The 24,034-nt window shown below is 42.9% G+C and overlaps 1 protein-coding gene across 14 annotated transcripts in view; it reads left to right on the top strand.

Moving 5' to 3' along the window:
- LOC106595038 (probable E3 ubiquitin-protein ligase HERC1) overlaps positions 1-23,480 on the top strand; it is a 290,635-nt gene extending 267,155 nt beyond the window's left edge. For all 14 annotated transcript variants that reach the window (XM_045708500.1, XM_045708507.1, XM_045708508.1 and 11 more), the window contains exons 79-84: positions 1,855-1,931; positions 6,995-7,247; positions 12,715-12,867; positions 16,512-16,637; positions 19,783-19,962; positions 22,631-23,480. In XM_045708500.1, the coding sequence (XP_045564456.1) occupies positions 1,855-1,931; positions 6,995-7,247; positions 12,715-12,867; positions 16,512-16,637; positions 19,783-19,962; positions 22,631-22,816 (975 nt within the window). In that variant the 3' untranslated portion in view covers positions 22,817-23,480. The remainder of the gene's footprint in view (positions 1-1,854; positions 1,932-6,994; positions 7,248-12,714; positions 12,868-16,511; positions 16,638-19,782; positions 19,963-22,630) is intronic.
- Positions 23,481-24,034: the final 554 nt, after the last annotated feature.

Raw genomic sequence — 24,034 nt, 5'->3', positions numbered from 1 at the left:
ATAGTAACAGTATAACTACAGTAGAGTTTACAGTTAGATGTATCAGCTACAGTAGAGTTTACAGTTAGATGTGTTATTTACAGTAGAGTTTACAGTTAGATGTATCAGCTACAGTAGAGTTTACAGTTAGATGTATCAGCTGCAGTAGAGTTTACAGTTAGATGTGTTATTTACAGTAGAGTTTACAGTTAGATGTGTTATTTACAGTAGAGTTTACAGTTAGATGTATCAGCTACAGTAGAGTTTACAGTTAGATGTATCAGCTGCAGTAGAGTTTACAGTTAGATGTGTTATTTACAGTAGAGTTTACAGTTAGATGTATCAGCTACAGTAGAGTTTACAGTTAGATGTGTTATTTACAGTAGAGTTTACAGTTAGATGTATCAGCTACAGTAGAGTTTACAGTTAGATGTATCAGCTGCAGTAGAGTTTACAGTTAGATGTGTTATTTACAGTAGAGTTTACAGTTAGATGTATCAGCTACAGTAGAGTTTACAGTTAGATGTATCAGCTACAGTAGAGTTTACAGTTAGATGTATCAGCTACAGTAAAGTTTACAGTTAGATGTATCAGCTACAGTAGAGTTTACAGTTAGATGTATCAGTTGCAGTAGAGTTTACAGTTAGATGTGTCAGTTGCAGTAGAGTTTACAGTTAGATGTGTGAGTTACAGTAGAGTTTACAGTTAGATATATCAGCTGCAGTAGAGTTTACAGTTAGATGTGTTATTTACAGTAGAGTTTACAGTTAGATGTATCAGCTACAGTAGAGTTTACAGTTAGATGTATCAGCTACAGTAGAGTTTACAGTTAGATGTATCAGCTACAGTAAAGTTTACAGTTAGATGTATCAGCTACAGTAGAGTTTACAGTTAGATGTATCAGTTGCAGTAGAGTTTACAGTTAGATGTGTCAGTTGCAGTAGAGTTTACAGTTAGATGTGTGAGTTACAGTAGAGTTTACAGTTAGATATATCAGCTACAGTAGAGTTTACAGTTAGATGTGTCAGTTGCAGTAGAGTTTACAGTTAGACGTATCAGCTACAGTAGAGTTTACAGTTAGATGTATCAGTAACAGTAGAGTTTACAGTTAGATGTATCAGCTACAGTAGAGTTTACAGTTAGATGTGTCAGCTACAGTAGAGTTTACAGTTAGATGTGTCAGTAACAGTAGAGTTTACAGTTAGATGTAACAGTATAGTTTACAGTTAGATGTGTCAGCTACAGTAGAGTTTACAGTTAGATGTATCAGCTACAGTAGAGTTTACAGTTAGATGTATCAGCTACAGTAGAGTTTACAGTTAGATGTGTCAGCTACAGTAGAGTTTACAGTTAGATGTGTGAGTTACAGTAGAGTTTACAGTTAGATGTATCAGCTACAGTAGAGTTTACAGTTAGATGTGTCATCTACAGTAGAGTTTACAGTTAGATGTGTCAGTAACAGTAGAGTTTACAGTTAGATGTAACAGTATAGTTTACAGTTAGATGTATCAGCTACAGTAGAGTTTACAGTTAGATGTATCAGCTACAGTAGAGTTTACAGTTAGATGTATCAGCTACAGTAGAGTTTACAGTTAGATGTGTCAGCTACAGTAGAGTTTACAGTTAGATGTGTCAGTTGCAGTAGAGTTTTAGATTTGGGAACAAAGCCTCAGTCTCAACATGAAGTCATTTCCTTGTTGTGTCTGCAGTATGTTCTTGTCTATTCTTCTGAGTTTATCCAAACTTCTTTACCAGAGGAATTTTTTAGTTTCCCGAAATGTTCAATTGACAAAGAGCGAGTCAGAAAAGTGATATTATTTAGAGACAGGCTGTGGACAGGATATCTTGTGAGACTGATGCCTATTTCCTGTGTAGGAGTTGGAGACAGGAGTAGTGGATCTCCTCATCCCCTCCCCCAACGCCACAGCTGAGGTGGGCTACAACAGAGACAGGTGAGGACTGGCTAGGACACCGACAGAGACACACAGTACCACATTACTGACCTGCTGTCTCATTAGCAGTCACCATATAGAGACAGTACCACATTACTGACCTGCTGTCTCATTACCAGTCACCATATAGAGACAGTACCACATTACCAGTCACCATATAGAGACAGTACCACATTACCAGTCACCATATAGAGACAGTACCACATTACTGACCTGCTGTCTCATTACCAGTCACCATATAGAGACAGTACCACATTACCAGTCACCATATAGAGACAGTACCACATTACCAGTCACCATATAGAGACAGTACCACATTACTGACCTGCTGTCTCTTTACCAGTCACCATATAGAGACAGTACCACATTACCAGTCACCATATAGAGACAGTACCACATTACCAGTCACCATATAGAGACAGTACCACATTACCAGTCACCATATAGAGACAGTACCACATTACTGACCTGCTGTCTCATTACCAGTCACCATATAGAGACAGTACCACATTACCAGTCACCATATAGAGACAGTACCACATTACCAGTCACCATATAGAGACAGTACCACATTACCAGTCACCATATAGAGACAGTACCACATTACCAGTCACCATATAGAGACAGTACCACGTTACCAGTCACCATATAGAGACAGCGCCACATTACTGACCTGCTGTCTCATTACCAGTCACCATATAGAGACAGTACCACATTACCAGTCACCATATAGAGACAGTAGCACATTACCAGTCACCATATAGAGACAGTACCACATTACCAGTCACCATATAGAGACAGTACCACATTACCAGTCACCATATAGAGACAGTACCACATTACTGACCTGCTGTCTCATTACCAGTCACCATATAGAGACAGTACCACATTACCAGTCACCTTATAGAGACAGTACCACATTACCAGTCACCATATAGAGACAGTACCACATTACTGACCTGCTGTCTCATTACCAGTCACCATATAGAGACAGTACCACATTACTGACCTGCTGTCTCATTACCAGTCACCATATAGAGACAGTATCACATTACCAGTCACCATATAGAGACAGTACCACATTACCAGTCACCATATAGAGACAGTACCACATTACCAGTCACCATATAGAGACAGTACCACATTACCAGTCACCATATAGAGACAGTACCACATTACTGACCTGCTGTCTCATTACCAGTCACCATATAGAGACAGTACCACATTTGACCTGCTGTCTCATTACCAGTCACCATATAGAGACAGTATCACATTACCAGTCACCATTTAGAGACAGTACCACATTACCAGTCACCATATAGAGACAGTACCACATTACCAGTCACCATATAGAGACAGTACCACATTACCAGTCACCATATAGAGACAGTACCACATTACTGACCTGCTGTCTCATTACCAGTCACCATATAGAGACAGTACCACATTACCAGTCACCATATAGAGACAGTACCACATTACCAGTCACCATATAGAGACAGTACCACATTACCAGTCACCATATAGAGACAGTACCACATTACTGACACGCTGTCTCATTACCAGTCACCATATAGAGACAGTACCACATTACCAGTCACCATATAGAGACAGTACCACATTACCAGTCACCATATAGAGACAGTACCACATTACCAGTCACCATATAGAGACAGTATCACATTACCAGTCACCATATAGAGACAGTACCACATTACCAGTCACCATATAGAGACAGTACCACATTACTGACACGCTGTCTCATTACCAGTCACCATATAGAGACAGTATCACATTACCAGTCACCATATAGAGACAGTACCACATTACCAGTCACCATATAGAGACAGTACCACATTACCAGTCACCATATAGAGACAGTACCACATTACCAGTCACCATATAGAGACAGTACCACATTACCAGTCACCATAGGGAGACAGTACCACATTACTGACCTGCTGTCTCATTACCAGTCACCATATAGAGACAGTACCACGTTACCAGTCACCATATAGAGACAGTACCACATTACTGACCTGCTGTCTCATTACCAGTCACCATATAGAGACAGTACCACATTACCAGTCACCATATAGAGACAGTACCACATTATGACCTGCTGTCTCATTACCAGTCACCATATAGAGACAGTACCACATTACCAGTCACCATATAGAGACAGTACCACATTACCAGTCACCATATAGAGACAGTACCACATTACCAGTCACCATATAGAGACAGTAGCACATTACTGACCTGCTGTCTCATTACCAGTCACCATATAGAGACAGTACCACATTACCAGTCACCATATAGAGACAGTACCACATTACCAGTCACCATATAGAGACAGTACCACATTACCAGTCACCATATAGAGACAGTACCACATTACTGACCTGCTGTCTCATTACCAGTCACCATATAGAGACAGTACCACATTACCAGTCACCATATAGAGACAGTACCACATTACCAGTCACCATATAGAGACAGTACCACATTACCAGTCACCATATAGAGACAGTACCACATTACTGACACGCTGTCTCATTACCAGTCACCATATAGAGACAGTATCACATTACCAGTCACCATATAGAGACAGTACCACATTACCAGTCACCATATAGAGACAGTACCACATTACCAGTCACCATATAGAGACAGTACCACATTACTGACCTGCTGTCTCATTACCAGTCACCATATAGAGACAGTACCACATTACCAGTCACCATATAGAGACAGTACCACATTACCAGTCACCATATAGAGACAGTACCACATTACCAGTCACCATATAGAGACAGTAGCACATTACTGACCTGCTGTCTCATTACCAGTCACCATATAGAGACAGTACCACATTACCAGTCACCATATAGAGACAGTACCACATTACCAGTCACCATATAGAGACAGTACCACATTACTGACCTGCTGTCTCATTACCAGTCACCATATAGAGACAGTACCACATTACCAGTCACCATATAGAGACAGTACCACATTACCAGTCACCATATAGAGACAGTACCACATTACCAGTCACCATATAGAGACAGTACCACGTTACCAGTCACCATATAGAGACAGTACCACATTACTGACCTGCTGTCTCATTACCAGTCACCATATAGAGACAGTATCACATTACCAGTCACCATATAGAGACAGTACCACATTACCAGTCACCATATAGAGACAGTACCACATTACTGACACGCTGTCTCATTACCAGTCACCATATAGAGACAGTATCACATTACCAGTCACCATATAGAGACAGTACCACATTACCAGTCACCATATAGAGACAGTACCACATTACCAGTCACCATATAGAGACAGTACCACATTACTGACCTGCTGTCTCATTACCAGTCACCATATAGAGACAGTACCACATTACCAGTCACCATATAGAGACAGTACCACATTACCAGTCACCATATAGAGACAGTACCACGTTACCAGTCACCATATAGAGACAGTACCACATTACTGACCTGCTGTCTCATTACCAGTCACCATAGAGACAGTATCACATTACCAGTCACCATATAGAGACAGTACCACATTACCAGTCACCATATAGAGACAGTACCACATTACTGACACGCTGTCTCATTACCAGTCACCATATAGAGACAGTATCACATTACCAGTCACCATATAGAGACAGTACCACATTACCAGTCACCATATAGAGACAGTACCACATTACCAGTCACCATATAGAGACAGTACCACATTACTGACCTGCTGTCTCATTACCAGTCACCATATAGAGACAGTACCACATTACCAGTCACCATATAGAGACAGTACCACATTACCAGTCACCATATAGAGACAGTACCACATTACTGACCTGCTGTCTCATTACCAGTCACCATATAGAGACAGTCCCACATTATGACTCTGTGTTATGGGCCACTACAGAGGTATAGTCTATGACTCTGTGTTATGGGCCACTACAGAGCTATAGTCTATGACTCTATGTTATAGGCCACTACAGAGGTATAGTCTATGACTCTGTGTTATGGGCCACTACAGAGCTATAGTCTATATGACTTTGTGTTATGGGCCACTACAGAGCTATAGTCTATATGACTCTATGTTATGGGCCACTACAGAGCTATAGTCTATGGCTCTGTGTTATGGGCCACTACAGAGCTGTGACTCTATGTTATGGGCCACTACAGAGCTATAGTCTATGACTCTGTGTTATGGGCCACTACAGAGGTATAGTCTATGACTCTGTGTTATGGGCCACTACAGAGCTATAGTCTATGACTCTGTGTTATGGGCCACTACAGAGCTATAGTCTATATGACTCTGTGTTATGGGCCACTACAGAGGTATAGTCTATGACTCTGTGTTATGGGCCACTACAGAGCTATAGTCTATGACTCTGTGTTATGGGCCACTACAGAGCTATAGTCTATGACTCTGTGTTATGGGCCACTACAGAGCTATAGTATATGACTCTATGTTATGGGCCACTACAGAGGTATAGTCTATATGACTCTGTGTTATGGGCCACTACAGAGCTATAGTCTATATGACTCTGTGTTATGGGCCACTACAGAGCTATAGTATATGACTCTGTGTTATGGGCCACTACAGAGCTATAGTCTGTGACTCTGTGTTATGGTCCACTACAGAGCTATAGTCTATATGACTCTGTGGTATGGGCCACTACAGAGCTATAGTATATGACTCTGTGTTATGGGCCACTACAGAGCTATAGTCTATATGACTCTGTGTTATGGGCCACTACAGAGCTATAGTCTATATGACTCTGTGTTATGGGCCACTACAGAGCTATAGTCTATGACTCTGTGTTATGGGCCACTACAGAGCTATAGTCTATGACTCTGTGTTATGGGCCACTACAGAGCTATAGTCTATGACTCTGTGTTATGGGCCACTACAGAGGTATAGTCTATATGACTCTGTGCTATGGGCCACTACAGAGCTATAGTCTATGACTCTGTGTTATGGGCCACTACACTCAGGTCAACCCTAAACCTCCCTCCTTCCCCCAGGTTCCTGCTGAGCCCGTCAGCCTGTCTGGATGAGCAGCTCCTCCAGTTTAAGTTCCTGGGCATCCTGATGGGGGTGGCTATCCGGACCAAGAAGCCCCTGGACCTGCACCTTGCCCCCCTGGTGTGGAAGCAGCTGTGTTGTATTCCTCTGGTCCTGGAGGATCTGGAGGAGGTGGACCTGCTCTATGTTCAGACACTCAACAGCATTCTTCACATTGAAGACAGCGGCATCACAGAGGATAATTTCCATGAGGTAATTGTTTTATTCAGTCTTTTTTTCTTCAACTAAAGGTCAGGAGCTATGATATTGGTATGAGGAGGAGAGGGAAAGAGACAGAAAGAGAGACAGAGAAGCTTGGAGGAGAGTGATGGTTCACATCCATTCAGTTTGGATTCAATACTGGAACTGACATAGATGGGGAGATTTGACTTGGACACTAGCCTAGAAAAGGTTAGGTCCCTCAGTGTGGTGATAATATGGTATGGTGGTAACATGGTATGGTGAGGTCCCTCAGTGTGATGATAATGTGGTATGGTGATAATATGGTATGGTGATAATATGGTATGGTGATAATATGGTATGGTGGTAATATGGTGTGGTGGTAATATAGTATGGTGATAATATGGTATGGTGATAATATGGTATGGTGAGGTCCCTCAGTATGGTGATAATATGGTGTGGTGATAATATAGTATGGTGATGGTATGGTGGTAATATGGTATGGTGATAATATGGTATGGTGGTAATATGGTATGGTGATAATATGGTATGGTGATAATATGGTATGGTGAGGTCCCTCAGTATGGTGATAATATGGTGTGGTGATAATATGGTATGGTGATAATATGGTATGGTGAGGTCCCTCAGTATGGTGATAATATGGTGTGGTGATAATATGGTATGGTGATAATATGGTGTGGTGATAATATGGTATGGTGATAATATGGTATGGTGGTAATATGGTATGGTGATAATGTGGTATGGTGAGGTCCCTCAGTATGGTGATAATATGGTGTGGTGATAATATGGTATGGTGAGGTCCCTCAGAATGGTGATAATATGGTGTGGTGATAATATGGTGATGGTATGGTGGTAATATGGTATGGTGGTAATATGGTATGGTGATAATATGGTATGGTGATAATATGGTATGGTGAGGTCCCTCAGTATGGTGATAATATGGTATGGTGGTAATATGCTATGGTGATAATATGGTATGGTGGTAATATAGTATGGTGATAATATGGTATGGTGTTAATATGGTATGGTGATAATATGGTATGGTGAGGTCCCTCAGTATGGTGATAACATGGTATGGTGGTAATATGGTATGGGGATAATATGGTATGGTGATAATATGGTATTGTGGTAATATGGTATGGTGAGGTCCCTCAGTATGGTGATAATATGGTATGGTGATAATATGGTATGGTGATAATATGGTATGGTGGTAATATGGTATGGGGATAATATGGTGTGGTGATAATATGGTATGGTGGTAATATGGTATGGTGAGGTCCCTCAGTATGGTGATAATATGGTATGGTGATGGTATGATGGTAATATGGTATGGTGGTAATATAGTATGGTGATAATATGGTATGGTGAGGTCCCTCAGTATGGTGATAATATGGTGTGGTGATAATATGGTATGGTGATAATATGGTATGGTGGTAATATGGTATGGTGATAATATGGTATGGTGAGGTCCCTCAGTATGGTGATAATATGGTGTGGTGATAATATGGTATGGTGAGGTCCCTCAGTATGGTGATAATATGGTGTGGTGATAATATGGTGTGGTGATAATATGGTATGGTGATGGTATGGTGGTAATATGGTATGGTGGTAATATGGTATGGTGATAATATGGTATGGTGATAATATGGTGTGGTGATAATATGGTATGGTGATAATATGGTATGGTGAGGTCCCTCAGTATGGTGATAATATGGTGTGGTGATAATATGGTATGGTGATAATATGGTATGGTGGTAATATGGTATGGTGATAATATGGTATGGTGAGGTCCCTCAGTATGGTGATAATATGGTGTGGTGATAATATGGTATGGTGAGGTCCCTCAGTATGGTGATAATATGGTGTGGTGATAATATGGTGTGGTGATAATATGGTATGGTGATGGTATGGTGGTAATATGGTATGGTGGTAATATGGTATGGTGATAATATGGTATGGTGATAATATGGTGTGGTGATAATATGGTATGGTGATAATATGGTATGGTGAGGTCCCTCAGTATGGTGATAATATGGTATGGTGATAATATGGTGTGGTGATAATATGGTATGGTGATGGTATGGTGGTAATATGGTATGGTGGTAATATGGTATGGTAATAATATGGTATGGTGGTAATATGGTATGGTGATAATATGGTATGGTGAGGTCCCTCAGTATGGTGATAATATGGTGTGGTGATAATATGGTATGGTGAGGTCCCTCAGTATGGTGATAATATGGTGTGGTGATAATATGGTGTGGTGATAATATGGTGTGGTGGTAATATAGTATGGTGATAATATGGTGTGGTGATAATATGGTATGGTGAGGTCCCTCAGTATGGTGATAATATGGTGTGGTGATAATATGGTGTGGTGATAATATGGTATGGTGATGGTATGGTGGTAATATGGTATGGTGGTAATATGGTATGGTGGTAATATGGTATGGTGATAATATGGTATGGTGATAATATGGTGTGGTGATAATATGGTATGGTGATAATATGGTATGGTGAGGTCCCTCAGTATGGTGATAATATGGTATGGTGATAATATGGTGTGGTGATAATATGGTATGGTGATAATATGGTATGGTGGTAATATAGTATGGTGGTAATATGGTATGGTGATAATATGGTATGGTGGTAATATGGTATGGTAATAATATGGTATGGTGGTAATATGGTATGGTGATAATATGGTATGGTGAGGTCCCTCAGTATGGTGATAATATGGTGTGGTGATAATATGGTATGGTGAGGTCCCTCAGTATGGTGATAATATGGTGTGGTGATAATATGGTGTGGTGGTAATATAGTATGGTGATAATATGGCATGGTGGTAATATGGTATGGTGATAATATGGTATGGTGGTAATATGGTATGGTGATAATATGGTATGGTGGTAATATGGTATGGTGATAATATGGTATGGTGAGGTCCCTCAGTATGGTGATAATATGGTGTGGTGATAATATGGTATGGTGATGGTATGGTGGTAATATGGTATGGTGATAATATGGTATGGTGATAATATGGTATGGTGGTAATATGGTATGGTGAGGTCCCTCAGTATGGTGATAACATGGTATGGTGGTAATATGGTATGGGGATAATATGGTATGGTGATAATATGGTATTGTGGTAATATGGTATGGTGAGGTCCCTCAGAATGGTGATAATATGGTATGGTGATAATATGGTATGGTGATAATATGGTATGGTGGTAATTTGGTATGGTGATAATTTGGTATGGTGATAATATGGTATAGTGAGGTCCCTCAGTATGTTGATAATATGGTATGGTGGTAATATGGTATGGGGATAATATGGTGTGGTGATAATATGGTATGGTGGTAATATGGTATGGGGATAATATGGTATGGTGGTAATATGATATGGTGATAATATGGTATGGTGAGGTCCCTCAGTATGGTGATAATATGGTGTGGTGATAATATGGTATGGTGAGGTCCCTCAGTATGGTGATAATATGGTATGGTGATGGTATGGTGGTAATATGGTATGGTGGTAATATAGTATGGTGATAATATGGTATGGTGGTAATATAGTATGGTGATAATATAGTATGGTGGTAATATGGTATGGTGATAATATGGTATGGTGATAATATGGTATGGTGAGGTCCCTCAGTATGGTGATAATATGGTGTGGTGATAATATGGTATGGTGATGGTATGGTGGTAATATGGTATAGTGATAATATGGTATGGTGATAATATGGTATGGTGATAATATGGTATGGTGAGGTCCCTCAGTATGGTAATAATATGGTGTGGTAATAATATGGTGTGGTGATAATATGGTATGGTGGTAATATAGTATGGTGATAATATGGCATGGTGATAATATGGAATGGTGGTAATATGGTATGGTGGTAATATGGTATGGTGGTAATATGGTATGGTGATAATATGGTATGGTGAGGTCCCTCAGTATGGTGATAATATGGTGTGGTGATAATATGGTATGTTGATGGTATGGTGGTAATATGGTATGGTGAGGTCCCTCAGTATGGTGATAATATGGTATGGTGAGGTCCCTCAGTATGGTGATAATATGGTGTGGTGATAATATGGTGTGGTGATAATATGGTGTGGTGATAATATGGTATGGTGAGGTCCCTCAGTATGGTGATAATATGGTGTGGTGATAATATGGTGTGGTGATAATATGGTATGGTGAGGTCCCTCAGTATGGTGATAATATGGTATGGTGATAATATGGTGTGGTGATAATATGGTATGGTGATAATATGGTATGGTGAGGTCCCTCAGTATGGTAATAATATAGTGTGGTGATAATATGGTGTGGTGATAATATGGTATGGTGGTAATATGGTAGGGTGAGGTCCCTCAGTATGGTGATAATATGGTATGGTGATAATATGGTGTGGTGATAATATGGTATGGTGATGATATGGTATTGTGGTAATATGGTATGGTGAGGTCCCTCAGTATGGTGGTAATATGGTGTGGTGATAATATGGTATGGTGGTAATATGGTATGGTGATAATATGGTAGAGTGATAATATGGTATGGTGATAATATGGTGTGGTGATAGTATGGTGTGGTGGTAATATGGTGTGGGGAGGTCCCTTGCAATTCCCAGGTCTAACTGGTACACTGTGTTTCTCTCGCTAACCCCCCCCCCTCCCCACCCACCCATCCTCACCATTCTGGCTCTTATTGATACACAATGGCCAACCTTGGTTCCCCCCGGCACACACACACACACACACACACACACACACACACACACATAACCACTGCACTGTGGCTCTACTGGGCTGGACCGAGCTCGCTCTCTCACACAGACACACACACACACACACACACACACACACACACATACTGGAATGCAAGGGTTCTGTTGATGCAGCACATCCTGTCTGGGGATTGGCCAATTGGCCTGCCTCCCAGGAAGGACCACAGCCAGGATAGATAGAGGGAGTTCAGAGAGGGGGAGGGGGGAAAGAGGGAGGGGGAGGGGGAAAGAGGGAGGGAGAGAGAGACATGGCCTCCCAGTCTTGTGGAAGGACCACAGCCAGGGAAAAGAGAGGAGTGATGGAGGAGAGGAGGGAGGGAGAGAGAGAGAGATGGCCTCTCAGGCCCACAGTCTCCTAGCCAAGAGAGGGAAAGATGGAGAGCGGGAGGAGAGAGAGAGAGAGAGAGAGAGAGAGAGAGAGAGAGAGAGAGGAGAGAGAGAGAGAGAGAGAGAGAGAGAGAGAGAGAGAGAGAGAGAGAGAGAGAGAGAGAGAGAGAGAGAGAGAGAGAGAGAGAGAGAGAGAGAGAGAGAGAGAGAGAGAGAGAGAGAGAGAGAGAGAGAATAAAGAGGAAGGGAATGTGTGTCTCCTGATCTGACAGGATTCTAAATCAACTCTCTACAAATAGAATTGACCCCAACTTGAGTTCAGATGATGTGATGTTTTACTGTTGTGTTCCCCCCTCTAGATGATTCCTCTGGATTCGTTCGTGGGTCAGAGTGCGAACGGTAAGATGGTTCCTATTATCCCCGGTGGAAACAGCATCCCTCTGACCTTCTCCAACAGGAAAGAGTATGTAGCCCGGGCCATCGAGTACCGCCTGCACGAGATAGACAGACAGGTACGACACACACACACACACACACACACACACACACACACACACACACACACACACACACAGGAGTATCGCCTGCACGAGGTAGACAGACAGGTACGACACAAACAACATCATTGGACTGGCAGCACGAGAGACAGACGGACGACACAGATAACACCATCGAGTATCGCCTGCACGAGGTAGACAGACAGGTACGACACAGATAACACCATCGACTACCGCCTGCACAAGATAGACAGACGGTTACGACACAGATAACATCATCGAGTACCGGCAGCACGAGATAGACAGACGGGTACGACACAGATAACACCATCGAGTACCGCCTGCACAAGATAGACAGACGGGTACGACACAGATAACACCATCGAGTACCGCCTGCACGAGATAGACAGACGGGTACGACACAGATAACACCATCGAGTACCGCCTGCACAAGATAGACAGACGGGTACGACACAGATAACACCATCGAGTACCGCCTGCACAAGATAGACAGACGGGTACGACACAGATAACACCATCGAGTACCGCCTGCACGAGATAGACAGACGGGTACGACACAGATAACACCATCGAGTACCGCCTGCACGAGATAGACAGACGGGTACGACACAGATAACACCATCGAGTACCGCCTGCACGAGATAGACAGACGGGTACGACACAGATAACACCATCGAGTACCGCCTGCACAAGATAGACAGACAGGTACGACACAGATAACACCATCGAGTACCGCCTGCACAAGATAGACAGACGGGTACGACACAGATAACACCATCGAGTACCGCCTGCACGAGATAGACAGACGGGTACGACACAGATAACACCATCGAGTACCGCCTGCACGAGATAGACAGACGGGTACGACACAGATAACACCATCGAGTACCGCCTGCACGAGATAGACAGACGGGTACGAGAGGCAGCACACCAGAGCGACTGACGGCTGATGATCGTCCTATCGCCTCGTGTTTTGTTAATTTCCCGTGGATTCTTCATGTTTGCCGCAGTTCATTAACTTCCAGCGGGTGATGACTAACACACCGTGGCCACCTGCTGCTTTTAGTACATTCCTCTCCGTGGTGTCTTCTCTACAAGACATTATCAAGCTCTCTGCCCTGCTGCTTTTAGACGTTCCTCTCCGTGGTGTCTTCTCTACAAGACATTATCAAGCTCTCTGCCCTGCTGCTTTTAGACGTTCCTCTCCGTGGTGTCTTCTCTACAAGACATTATCAAGCTCTCTGCCCTGCTGCTTTTAGACGTTCCTCTCCGTGGTGTCTTCTCTACAAGACATTATCAAGCTCTCTGCCCTGCTGCTTTTCATTTCAGAGAAACTCAGCAGGCCTCTCCTCCACTCTGAAACTTTAGATAGATAGATAGATAGATAGATAGATAGATAGATAGATAGATAGATAGATAGATAGATAGATAGATAGATAGATAGATAGATAGATAGATAGATAGATAGATAGATAGATAGATAGATAGATAGATAGATAGATAGATAGATAGATATTGAATTCTTGGATTAAGACGAGGCACTGCGCTCTTTTATAACAGAAACTCAATACTGAATTGGTTTTAAGATGAAGAATCATGCCTGGAATTTTTCTAAGAAATCTTAACACCCAGCTTGGTTGGCATGGGAACAACTATATTTATAATTGTAGAAACGTCATGGTTCAGTAAATAACTAGACTGGATTTATAATTGTAGAAACGTCATGGTTCAGTATATAACTAGACTGGATTTATAATTGTAGAAACGTCATGGTTCAGTAAATAACTAGACTGGATTTATAATTGTAGAAACATCATGGTTCTGTATATAACTAGACTGGATTTATAATTGTAGAAACGTCATGGTTCAGTACATAACTAGACTGGATTTATAATTGTAGAAACATCATGGTTCTGTATATAACTAGACTGGATTTATAATTGTAGAAACGTCATGGTTCAGTATATAACTAGACTGGATTTATAATTGTAGAAACGTCATGGTTCAGTACATAACTAGACTGGATTTATAATTGTAGAAACATCATGGTTCAGTATATAACTAGACTGGATTTATAATTGTAGAAACGTCATGGTTCAGTACATAACTAGACTGGATTTATAATTGTAGAAACATCATGGTTCAGTATATAACTAGACTGGATTTATAATTGTAGAAACATCATGGTTCAGTATATAACTAGACTGGATTTATAATTGTAGAAACGTCATGGTTCAGTACATAACTAGACTGGATTTATAATTGTAGAAACATCATGGTTCTGTATATAACTAGACTGGATTTATAATTGTAGAAACGTCATGGTTCAGTATATAACTAGACTGGATTTATAATTGTAGAAACATCATGGTTCAGTACATAACTAGACTGGATTTATAATTGGAGAAACATCATGGTTCAGTATATAACTAGACTGGATTTATAATTGTAGAAACATCATGGTTCAGTACATAACTAGACTGGATTTATAATTGTAGAAACGTCATGGTTCAGTATATAACTAGACTGGATTTATAATTGTAGAAACATCATGGTTCAGTACATAACTAGACTGGATTTATAATTGTAGAAACATCATGGTTCAGTACATAACTAGACTGGATTTATAATTGTAGAAACGTCATGGTTCAGTGTATAACTAGACTGGATTTATAATTGTAGAAACATCATGGTTCAGTATATAACTAGACTGGATTTATAATTGTAGAAACGTCATGGTTCAGTGTATAACTAGACTGGATTTATAATTGTAGAAACATCATGGTTCAGTACATAACTAGACTGGATTTATAATTGTTAGACTCTAAGGTGTTAGAGTACGGTACATTTCTCTGTTAGCTCACCTGTGTGTTTAACTCTCAACTGGAATCTCTTGTCCCCTCTCCCCCCCTCTCTCTCTCCTCCCTATCCCTCTCTCCCTCCCTATCCCTCTCTCCCTCCCTATCCCTCTCTCCCTCCCTATCCCTCTCTCCCTCCCTATCCCTCTCTCCTCCCCCTCCCTATCCCTCTCTCCCTCCCTATCCCTCTCTCCCTCCCTATCCCTCTCTCCTCCCCCTCCCTATCCCTCTCTCTTCCTCCCTATCCCGCTCTCCCTCTCCCCTATCCCTCTCCCTCCCTATCCCTCTCTCCCTCCCTATCCCTCTCTCCTCCCCTCCCTATCCCGCTCTCCCTCTCTCTCCTATCCCTCTCTCTCCCCCTATCCCTCTCTCCCTCCCTATCCCTCTCTCCTCCCCTCCCTATCCCTCTCTCCCTCTTTCCCTCCCTATCCCTCTCTCTCCCCCTATCCCTCTCTCCTCCCTATCCCTCTCTCCTCCCCTCCCTATCCCTCTCTCCCTCTTCCCTCCCTATCCCTCTCTCTCCCCTATCCCTCTCTCCCTCCCTATCCCTCTCTCCTCCCCCTCCCTATCCCTCTCTCCCTCTTTCCCTCCCTATCCCTCTCTCTCCCTCTATCCCTCTCTCTCTCCCTATCCCTCTCTCTCCCAATATCCCACTGTCTCTACCCTTATCCCTCTCTCTCTCCCCTTCCCTCTCGTTCCCCCTCTCTCTCTCTCTTTCCCTCCCCTCCCCTCTCTCCTTCCCCCTCCCTCCCTCCTCCTACCCCCCCTTCTCTCTCCCAGGTGGCGGTGGTGCGTGAGGGCATGTCCTGGATCGTCCCTGTCCCTCTCCTCTCCCTCCTCACAGCCAAACAACTGGAACAGATGGTTTGTGGGATGCCAGAGATCAGTGTGGACGTGCTCAAGAAGGTAGTCCTTTACTCTTTTGTCCTCCGTTTCTTTGCATCTCTTTCATTTCATTGTTTTGCTGTAAAGTGTTGTGATTTCAATATGCACTTTAAATAAAGATTGACTGACTGGCTGATTGACTGACTGATTGCTTGACTGATTGGCTGACTGATTGGCTGACTGATTGGCTGACTGATTGACTGACTGACTGACTGACTGACTGATTGACTGACTGATTGCTTGACTGATTGGCTGACTGGCTAACTGACTGATTGGCTGACTGACTGATTGGCTGACTGACTGACTGACTAACTTTTTGACTGACTGACTGATTGGCTGACTGATTGATTGACTGACTGATTGACTGAATTATTGACTGACTGATTGACTGAATTATTGACTGATTGACTGACTGTTGTATTGATGTCTGTATTAATGGCTGTATTAATTCCAGGTAGTGTGGTACCGTGAGGTAATGTCTGTATTAATTACAGGTAGTGTGGTACTGTGAGGTAATGTCTGTATTAATTACAGGTAGTGTGGTACCGTGAGGTAATGTCTGTATTAATTCCAGGTAGTGTGGTACCGTGAGGTAATGTCTGTATTAATTACAGGTAGTGTGGTACCGTGAGGTAATGTCTGTATTAATTCCAGGTAGTGTGGTACCGTGAGGTAATGTCTGTATTAATGGCTGTATTAGTTACAGGTAGTGTGGTACCGTGAGGTAATGTCTGTATTAATTACAGGTAGTGTGGTACCGTGAGGTAATGTCTGTATTAATTACAGGTAGTGTGGTACCGTGAGGTAATGTCTGTATTAATTACAGGTAGTGTGGTACTGTGAGGTAATGTCTGTATTAATGGCTGTATTAGTTACAGGTAGTGTGGTACCGTGAGGTAATGTCTGTATTAATTACAGGTAGTGTGGTACCGTGAGGTAATGTCTGTATTAATTACAGGTAGTGTGGTACCGTGAGGTAATGTCTGTATTAATTCCAGGTAGTGTGGTACCGTGAGGTAATGTCTGTATTAATGGCTGTATTAGTTACAGGTAGTGTGGTACTGTGAGGTAATGTCTGTATTAATTACAGGTAGTGTGGTACTGTGAGGTAATGTCTGTATTAATGGCTGTATTAGTTACAGGTAGTGTGGTACCGTGAGGTAATGTCTGTATTAAATTACAGGTAGTGTGGTACCGTGAGGTAATGTCTGTATTAATTACAGGTAGTGTGGTACCGTGAGGTAATGTCTGTATTAATTACAGGTAGTGTGGTACCGTGAGGTAATGTCTGTATTAATTACAGGTAGTGTGGTACCGTGAGGTAATGTCTGTATTAATGGCTGTATTAGTTACAGGTAGTGTGGTACTGTGAGGTAATGTCTGTATTAATTACAGGTAGTGTGGTACCGTGAGGTAATGTCTGTATTAATGGCTGTATTAGTTACAGGTAGTGTGGTACTGTGAGGTAATGTCTGTATTAATTCCAGGTAGTGTGGTACCGTGAGGTAATGTCTGTATTAATGGCTGTATTAGTTACAGGTAGTGTGGTACCGTGAGGTAATGTCTGTATTAATTACAGGTAGTGTGGTACCGTGAGGTAATGTCTGTATTAATTACAGGTAGTGTGGTACCGTGAGGTAATGTCTGTATTAATTACAGGTAGTGTGGTACTGTGAGGTAATGTCTGTATTAATGGCTGTATTAGTTACAGGTAGTGTGGTACCGTGAGGTAATGTCTGTATTAATTACAGGTAGTGTGGTACCGTGAGGTAATGTCTGTATTAATTACAGGTAGTGTGGTACCGTGAGGTAATGTCTGTATTAATTACAGGTAGTGTGGTACCGTGAGGTAATGTCTGTATTAATGGCTGTATTAGTTACAGGTAGTGTGGTACTGTGAGGTAATGTCTGTATTAATTACAGGTAGTGTGGTACTGTGAGGTAATGTCTGTATTAATGGCTGTATTAGTTACAGGTAGTGTGGTACCGTGAGGTAATGTCTGTATTAATTACAGGTAGTGTGGTACCGTGAGGTAATGTCTGTATTAATTACAGGTAGTGTGGTACCGTGAGGTAATGTCTGTATTAATTCCAGGTAGTGTGGTACCGTGAGGTAATGTCTGTATTAATGGCTGTATTAGTTACAGGTAGTGTGGTACCGTGAGGTAATGTCTGTATTAATTACAGGTAGTGTGGTACCGTGAGGTAATGTCTGTATTAATTACAGGTAGTGTGGTACCGTGAGGTAATGTCTGTATTAATTACAGGTAGTGTGGTACCGTGAGGTAATGTCTGTATTAATGGCTGTATTAGTTACAGGTAGTGTGGTACTGTGAGGTAATGTCTGTATTAATTACAGGTAGTGTGGTACCGTGAGGTAATGTCTGTATTAATGGCTGTATTAGTTACAGGTAGTGTGGTACTGTGAGGTAATGTCTGTATTAATTCCAGGTAGTGTGGTACCGTGAGGTAATGTCTGTATTAATGGCGTATTAGTTACAGGTAGTGTGGTACTGTGAGGTAATGTCTGTATTAATTACAGGTAGTGTGGTACCGTGAGGTAATGTCTGTATTAATGGCTGTATTAGTTACAGGTAGTGTGGTACCGTGAGGTAATGTCTGTATTAATTACAGGTAGTGTGGTACTGTGAGGTAATGTCTGTATTAGTTACAGGTAGTGTGGTACCGTGAGGTAATGTCTGTATTAATTACAGGTAGTGTGGTACCGTGAGGTAATGTCTGTATTAATTACAGGTAGTGTGGTACCGTGAGGTAATGTCTGTATTAATTACAGGTAGTGTGGTACCGTGAGGTAATGTCTGTATTAGTTACAGGTAGTGTGGTACCGTGAGGTAATGTCTGTATTAGTTACAGGTAGTGTGGTACCGTGAGGTAATGTCTGTATTAGTTACAGGTAGTGTGGTACTGTGAGGTAATGTCTGTATTAATTACAGGTAGTGTGGTACCGTGAGGTAATGTCTGTATTAATGGCTGTATTAGTTACAGGTAGTGTGGTACCGTGAGGTAATGTCTGTATTAATTACAGGTAGTGTGGTACCGTGAGGTAATGTCTGTATTAATTCCAGGTAGTGTGGTACCGTGAGGTAATGTCTGTATTAATTACAGGTAGTGTGGTACCGTGAGGTAATGTCTGTATTAATTCCAGGTTGTGCGGTACCGTGAGGTAGAAGAGCATCACACCCAGGTCCAGTGGTTCTGGCAGACCCTAGAGGACTTCTCCAACGAGGAGAGGGTGCTGTTCATGCGCTTTGTCTCAGGACGCTCCAGGCTCCCCGCCAACACCGCTGACATCTCCCAGAGGTTCCAGATTATGAAGGTGGACAGGGTAAGACAAACACCGCTGCCAGCGCGCACACACACACACACACACACACACACACACACACACTGGTGCGTTCCCCCAGGCTAAATGCCAATGAGCATCATTATGACTACATTAAACTCAGCCATAGAACAATCATGACTAGATCGGTTGGTGAAATAAAAGTTTAGGCTTTGAGAAATAAAGAAAAGGTGAGAAACAAGTTGGTGGGTTTTCATGTTGGTTTGAAGGGGTTATGACTGGCTGCTGACCTTTCAGAGGAGTTTCTACCAGCTGGGTCAGTCTCCTGACTACAGCCAGACCTGTACCTAGATCTTTATACTGACCCTCTCTCTCTGTCTGTTCCTTCCCCTCTCTCTGTCTCTCTGTTCCTTCCCCTCTCTCTGTGTTCCTCTCTCTGTGTTCCTCTCTCTCTGTTCCTTCCCCTCTCTCTGTGTTCCTCTCTCTGTCTCTCTCTCTCTGTTCCTTCCCCTCTCTGTGTTCCTCTCTCTGTGTTCCCCTCTCTGTGTTCCTCTCTCTGTGTTCCTCTCTCTGTCTCTCTCTCTCTCTGTTCCTTCCCCTCTCTGTGTTCCTCTCTCTGTGTTCCCCTCTCTGTGTTCCTCTCTCTGTGTTCCTCTCTCTGTCTCTCTCTCTGTCTGTTCCTTCCCCTCTCTCTGTGTTCCTCTCTCTGTCTCTCTCTCTCTGTTCCTTCCCCTCTCTCTGTGTTCCTCTCTCTGTCTCTGTTCCTTCCCCTCTCTGTGTTCCTCTCTCTGTCTCTGTCTCTCTCTGTTCCTTCCCCTCTCTGTCTCTCTGTCTCTGTCTCTGTCTGTTCCTTCCCCTCTCTCTGTGTTCCTCTCTCTCTCTCTGTCTATCTGTCTCTGTTCCTTCCCCTCTCTCTGTGTTCCTCTCTCTGTCTCTCTGTCTCTGTTCCTTCCCCTCTCTCTGTGTTCCTCTCTCTGTCTCTCTCTCTCTGTTCCTTCCCCTCTCTCTGTGTTCCTCTCTCTCTCTCTCTCTCTCTGTCTCTGTTCCTTCCCCTCTCTCTGTGTTCCTCTCTCTGTGTTCCTCTCTCTGTCTCTGTCTCTGTTCCTTCCCCTCTCTCTGTGTTCCTCTCTCTGTCTCTGTCTCTCTCTGTTCCTTCCCCTCTCTGTCTCTCTGTCTCTCTCTCTGTCTGTTCCTTCCCCTCTCTCTGTGTTCCTCTCTCTGTCTCTGTTCCTTCCCCTCTCTGTGTTCCTCTCTCTGTCTCTCTCTCTGTTCCTTCCCCCCTCTCTGTGTTCCTCTCTCTGTGTTCCTCTCTCTGTCTCTGTCTCTGTTCCTTCCCCTCTCTCTGTGTTCCTCTCTCTGTCTCTGTCTCTCTCTGTTCCTTCCCCTCTCTGTCTCTCTGTCTCTGTCTCTGTCTGTTCCTTCCCCTCTCTCTGTGTTCCTCTCTCTCTCTCTGTCTCTCTGTCTCTGTTCCTTCCCCTCTCTCTGTGTTCCTCTCTCTGTCTCTCTGTCTCTGTTCCTTCCCCTCTCTCTGTGTTCCTCTCTCTGTCTCTCTCTCTCTGTTCCTTCCCCTCTCTCTGTGTTCCTCTCTCTCTCTCTCTCTCTCTGTCTCTGTTCCTTCCCCTCTCTCTGTGTTCCTCTCTCTGTCTCTCTCTCTCTGTCTCTGTTCCTTCCCCTCTCTCTGTGTTCCTCTCTCTGTCTCTCTGTCTCTGTTCCTTCCCCTCTCTCTGTGTTCCTCTCTCTGTCTCTCTCTCTCTCTCTCTGTTCCTTCCCCTCTCTCTGTGTTCCTCTCTCTCTCTCTGTCTCTGTTCCTTCCCCTCTCTCTGTGTTCCTCTCTCTGTCTCTCTGTCTCTGTTCCTTCCCCTCTCTCTGTGTTCCTCTCTCTCTCTCTGTCTCTCTGTCTCTGTTCCTTCCCCTCTCTCTGTGTTCCTCTCTCTCTCTCTGTCTCTCTGTCTCTGTTCCTTCCCCTCTCTCTGTGTTCCTCTCTCTGTCTCTCTCTCTCTGTTCCTTCCCCTCTCTGTGTTCCTCTCTCTGTCTCTCTCTCTGTTCCTTCCCCTCTCTGTGTTCCTCTCTCTGTCTCTCTCTCTGTTCCTTCCCCTCTCTGTGTTCCTCTCTCTGTCTCTCTCTCTCTGTTCCTTCCCCTCTCTGTGTTCCTCTCTCTGTCTCTCTCTCTCTGTTCCTTCCCCTCTCTGTGTTCCTCTCTCTGTCTCTCTCTCTCTGTTCCTTCCCCTCTCTGTGTTCCTCTCTCTGTCTCTCTCTCTCTGTTCCTTCCCCTCTCTGTGTTCCTCTCTCTGTCTCTCTCTCTCTGTTCCTTCCCCTCTCTGTGTTCCTCTCTCTGTCTCTCTCTCTCTGTTCCTTCCCCTCTCTGTGTTCCTCTCTCTGTCTCTGTCTGTTCCTTCCTCTCTCTGTGTTCCTCTCTCTGTCTCTGCCCCTCCCCCGCTCTCTCTCTCTCTCTCTCTCTCTGCCCCCCCTTCTCTCTCTCTGTCCCCCCTTCTCTCTCTCTGTCCCCCCTTCTCTCTCTCTGTCCCCCCTTCTCTCTCTCTGTCCCCCTTCTCTCTCTCTGTCCCCCCTTCTCTCTCTCTGTCCCCCCTTCTCTCTCTCTGTCCCCCCTTCTCTCTCTCTGTCCCCCCCTTCTCTCTCTCTGTCCCCCCCCTTCTCTCTCTCTGTCCCCCCTTCTCTCTCTCTGTCCCCCTCCCCTCTCTCCCCCTCTCAGCCGTATGACAGCCTGCCGACCTCCCAGACGTGTTTTTTCCAGCTGCGCCTGCCTCCTTACTCCAGCCAGACGGTGATGTCAGAGAGACTCCGCTATGCCATCAACAACTGTCGCTCCATCGACATGGACAACTACATGCTGTCACGCAACGTAGACAACGCCGAGGGCTCGGACACGGACTACTGACCAACCACAGTCTACCCAGAACCAGATGCACCGTCAAAACAACACACTTTCACAGACCCTCACCACGCGCACACACACACACACACACACTGAGACCCAGGAAAGAGCGGGCCTGGATGGAATAAAGACTGTCCTCTCCTCTCACAGAGCGTCACACAGCAGAGACCCAGAAGGGAAGGTTGATCTACAGCAACAACAGAGAGCGTTAAGTGACCTGTACAGAAGGTCGGGTCACTACTAAACACACCATTATATTCCATGTTGCTCTACTACTCTCAACACATTAGACATAATGGATGGATTTGATTCAATGTTTTTATTTTTCATCTTGTGGTTTTATTAGTACGTTTTTTAAAGCAATCTAAAAACAGAAGCAGTTCATTGAGTATTATTATTATTATTTAGTTTATTTTTTCATCGCTTCATTTCTTTCTTTTTTAGCATGGAGGTACGTTTATTTAGGCTTTGGGAAAATGTGTATAGAGTATTCATTCACCCCAAGTGAACAAGAAAAAATGATGTTGTACATTGTGTATAATGTTTCATTAGGAAAATGTTTTACATAAATATCCATATTTATTTTTGTTTTCATTTTTAAATTGCCTATGCCGGGTTTCCTAAAGCAGGAAGAAGAAAAAAACTCAATAAAATGCTTCAGAACGGACTTGTTAGTTTATTCTGTGATCAATAGTGGGGTCTTGGAAGTGGTCGATTTAGAAATTACAAACCATTAAACCAACATGAAATCCTAATATTATAATACAAAACATTATGGAGAACACTTTGTTTCGCAGAAAACAAATATCATCACATGTCTTTTTATGAAGTATAACATGTCACAAAAGGCCACCTTTTAGGGAGGTAAAGTAAATAAACCTTGAACATTGTCCAAAAATATTTACACAAAGGAAAACTCCTTCCCATCGTTTGAGTCAGAAGACATTGTTCAACAATGTGTATGTTGTTCACACATGAACCAGTTTACAATCAGATATTGTTGTTTACATCGCATGGTATCTAGTATCTGGTGTGAAATCAGTTATTGTTGTTTACATCGCATGGTATCTAGTATCTGGTGTGAAATCAGATATTGTTGTTTACATCGCATGGTATCTAGTATCTGGTGTGAAATCAGTTATTGTTGTTTACATCGCATGGTATCTAGTATCTGGTGTGAAATCAGATATTGTTGTTTACATCGCATGGTATCTAGTATCT

This window comes from Salmo salar, chromosome ssa26 (assembly GCF_905237065.1).
Source record: "Salmo salar chromosome ssa26, Ssal_v3.1, whole genome shotgun sequence".
Lineage (NCBI taxonomy): Eukaryota > Metazoa > Chordata > Actinopteri > Salmoniformes > Salmonidae > Salmo > Salmo salar.
Note: the sequence above shows the minus strand (reverse complement) of the source record. Positions and strands in the feature narration are given on the sequence as shown.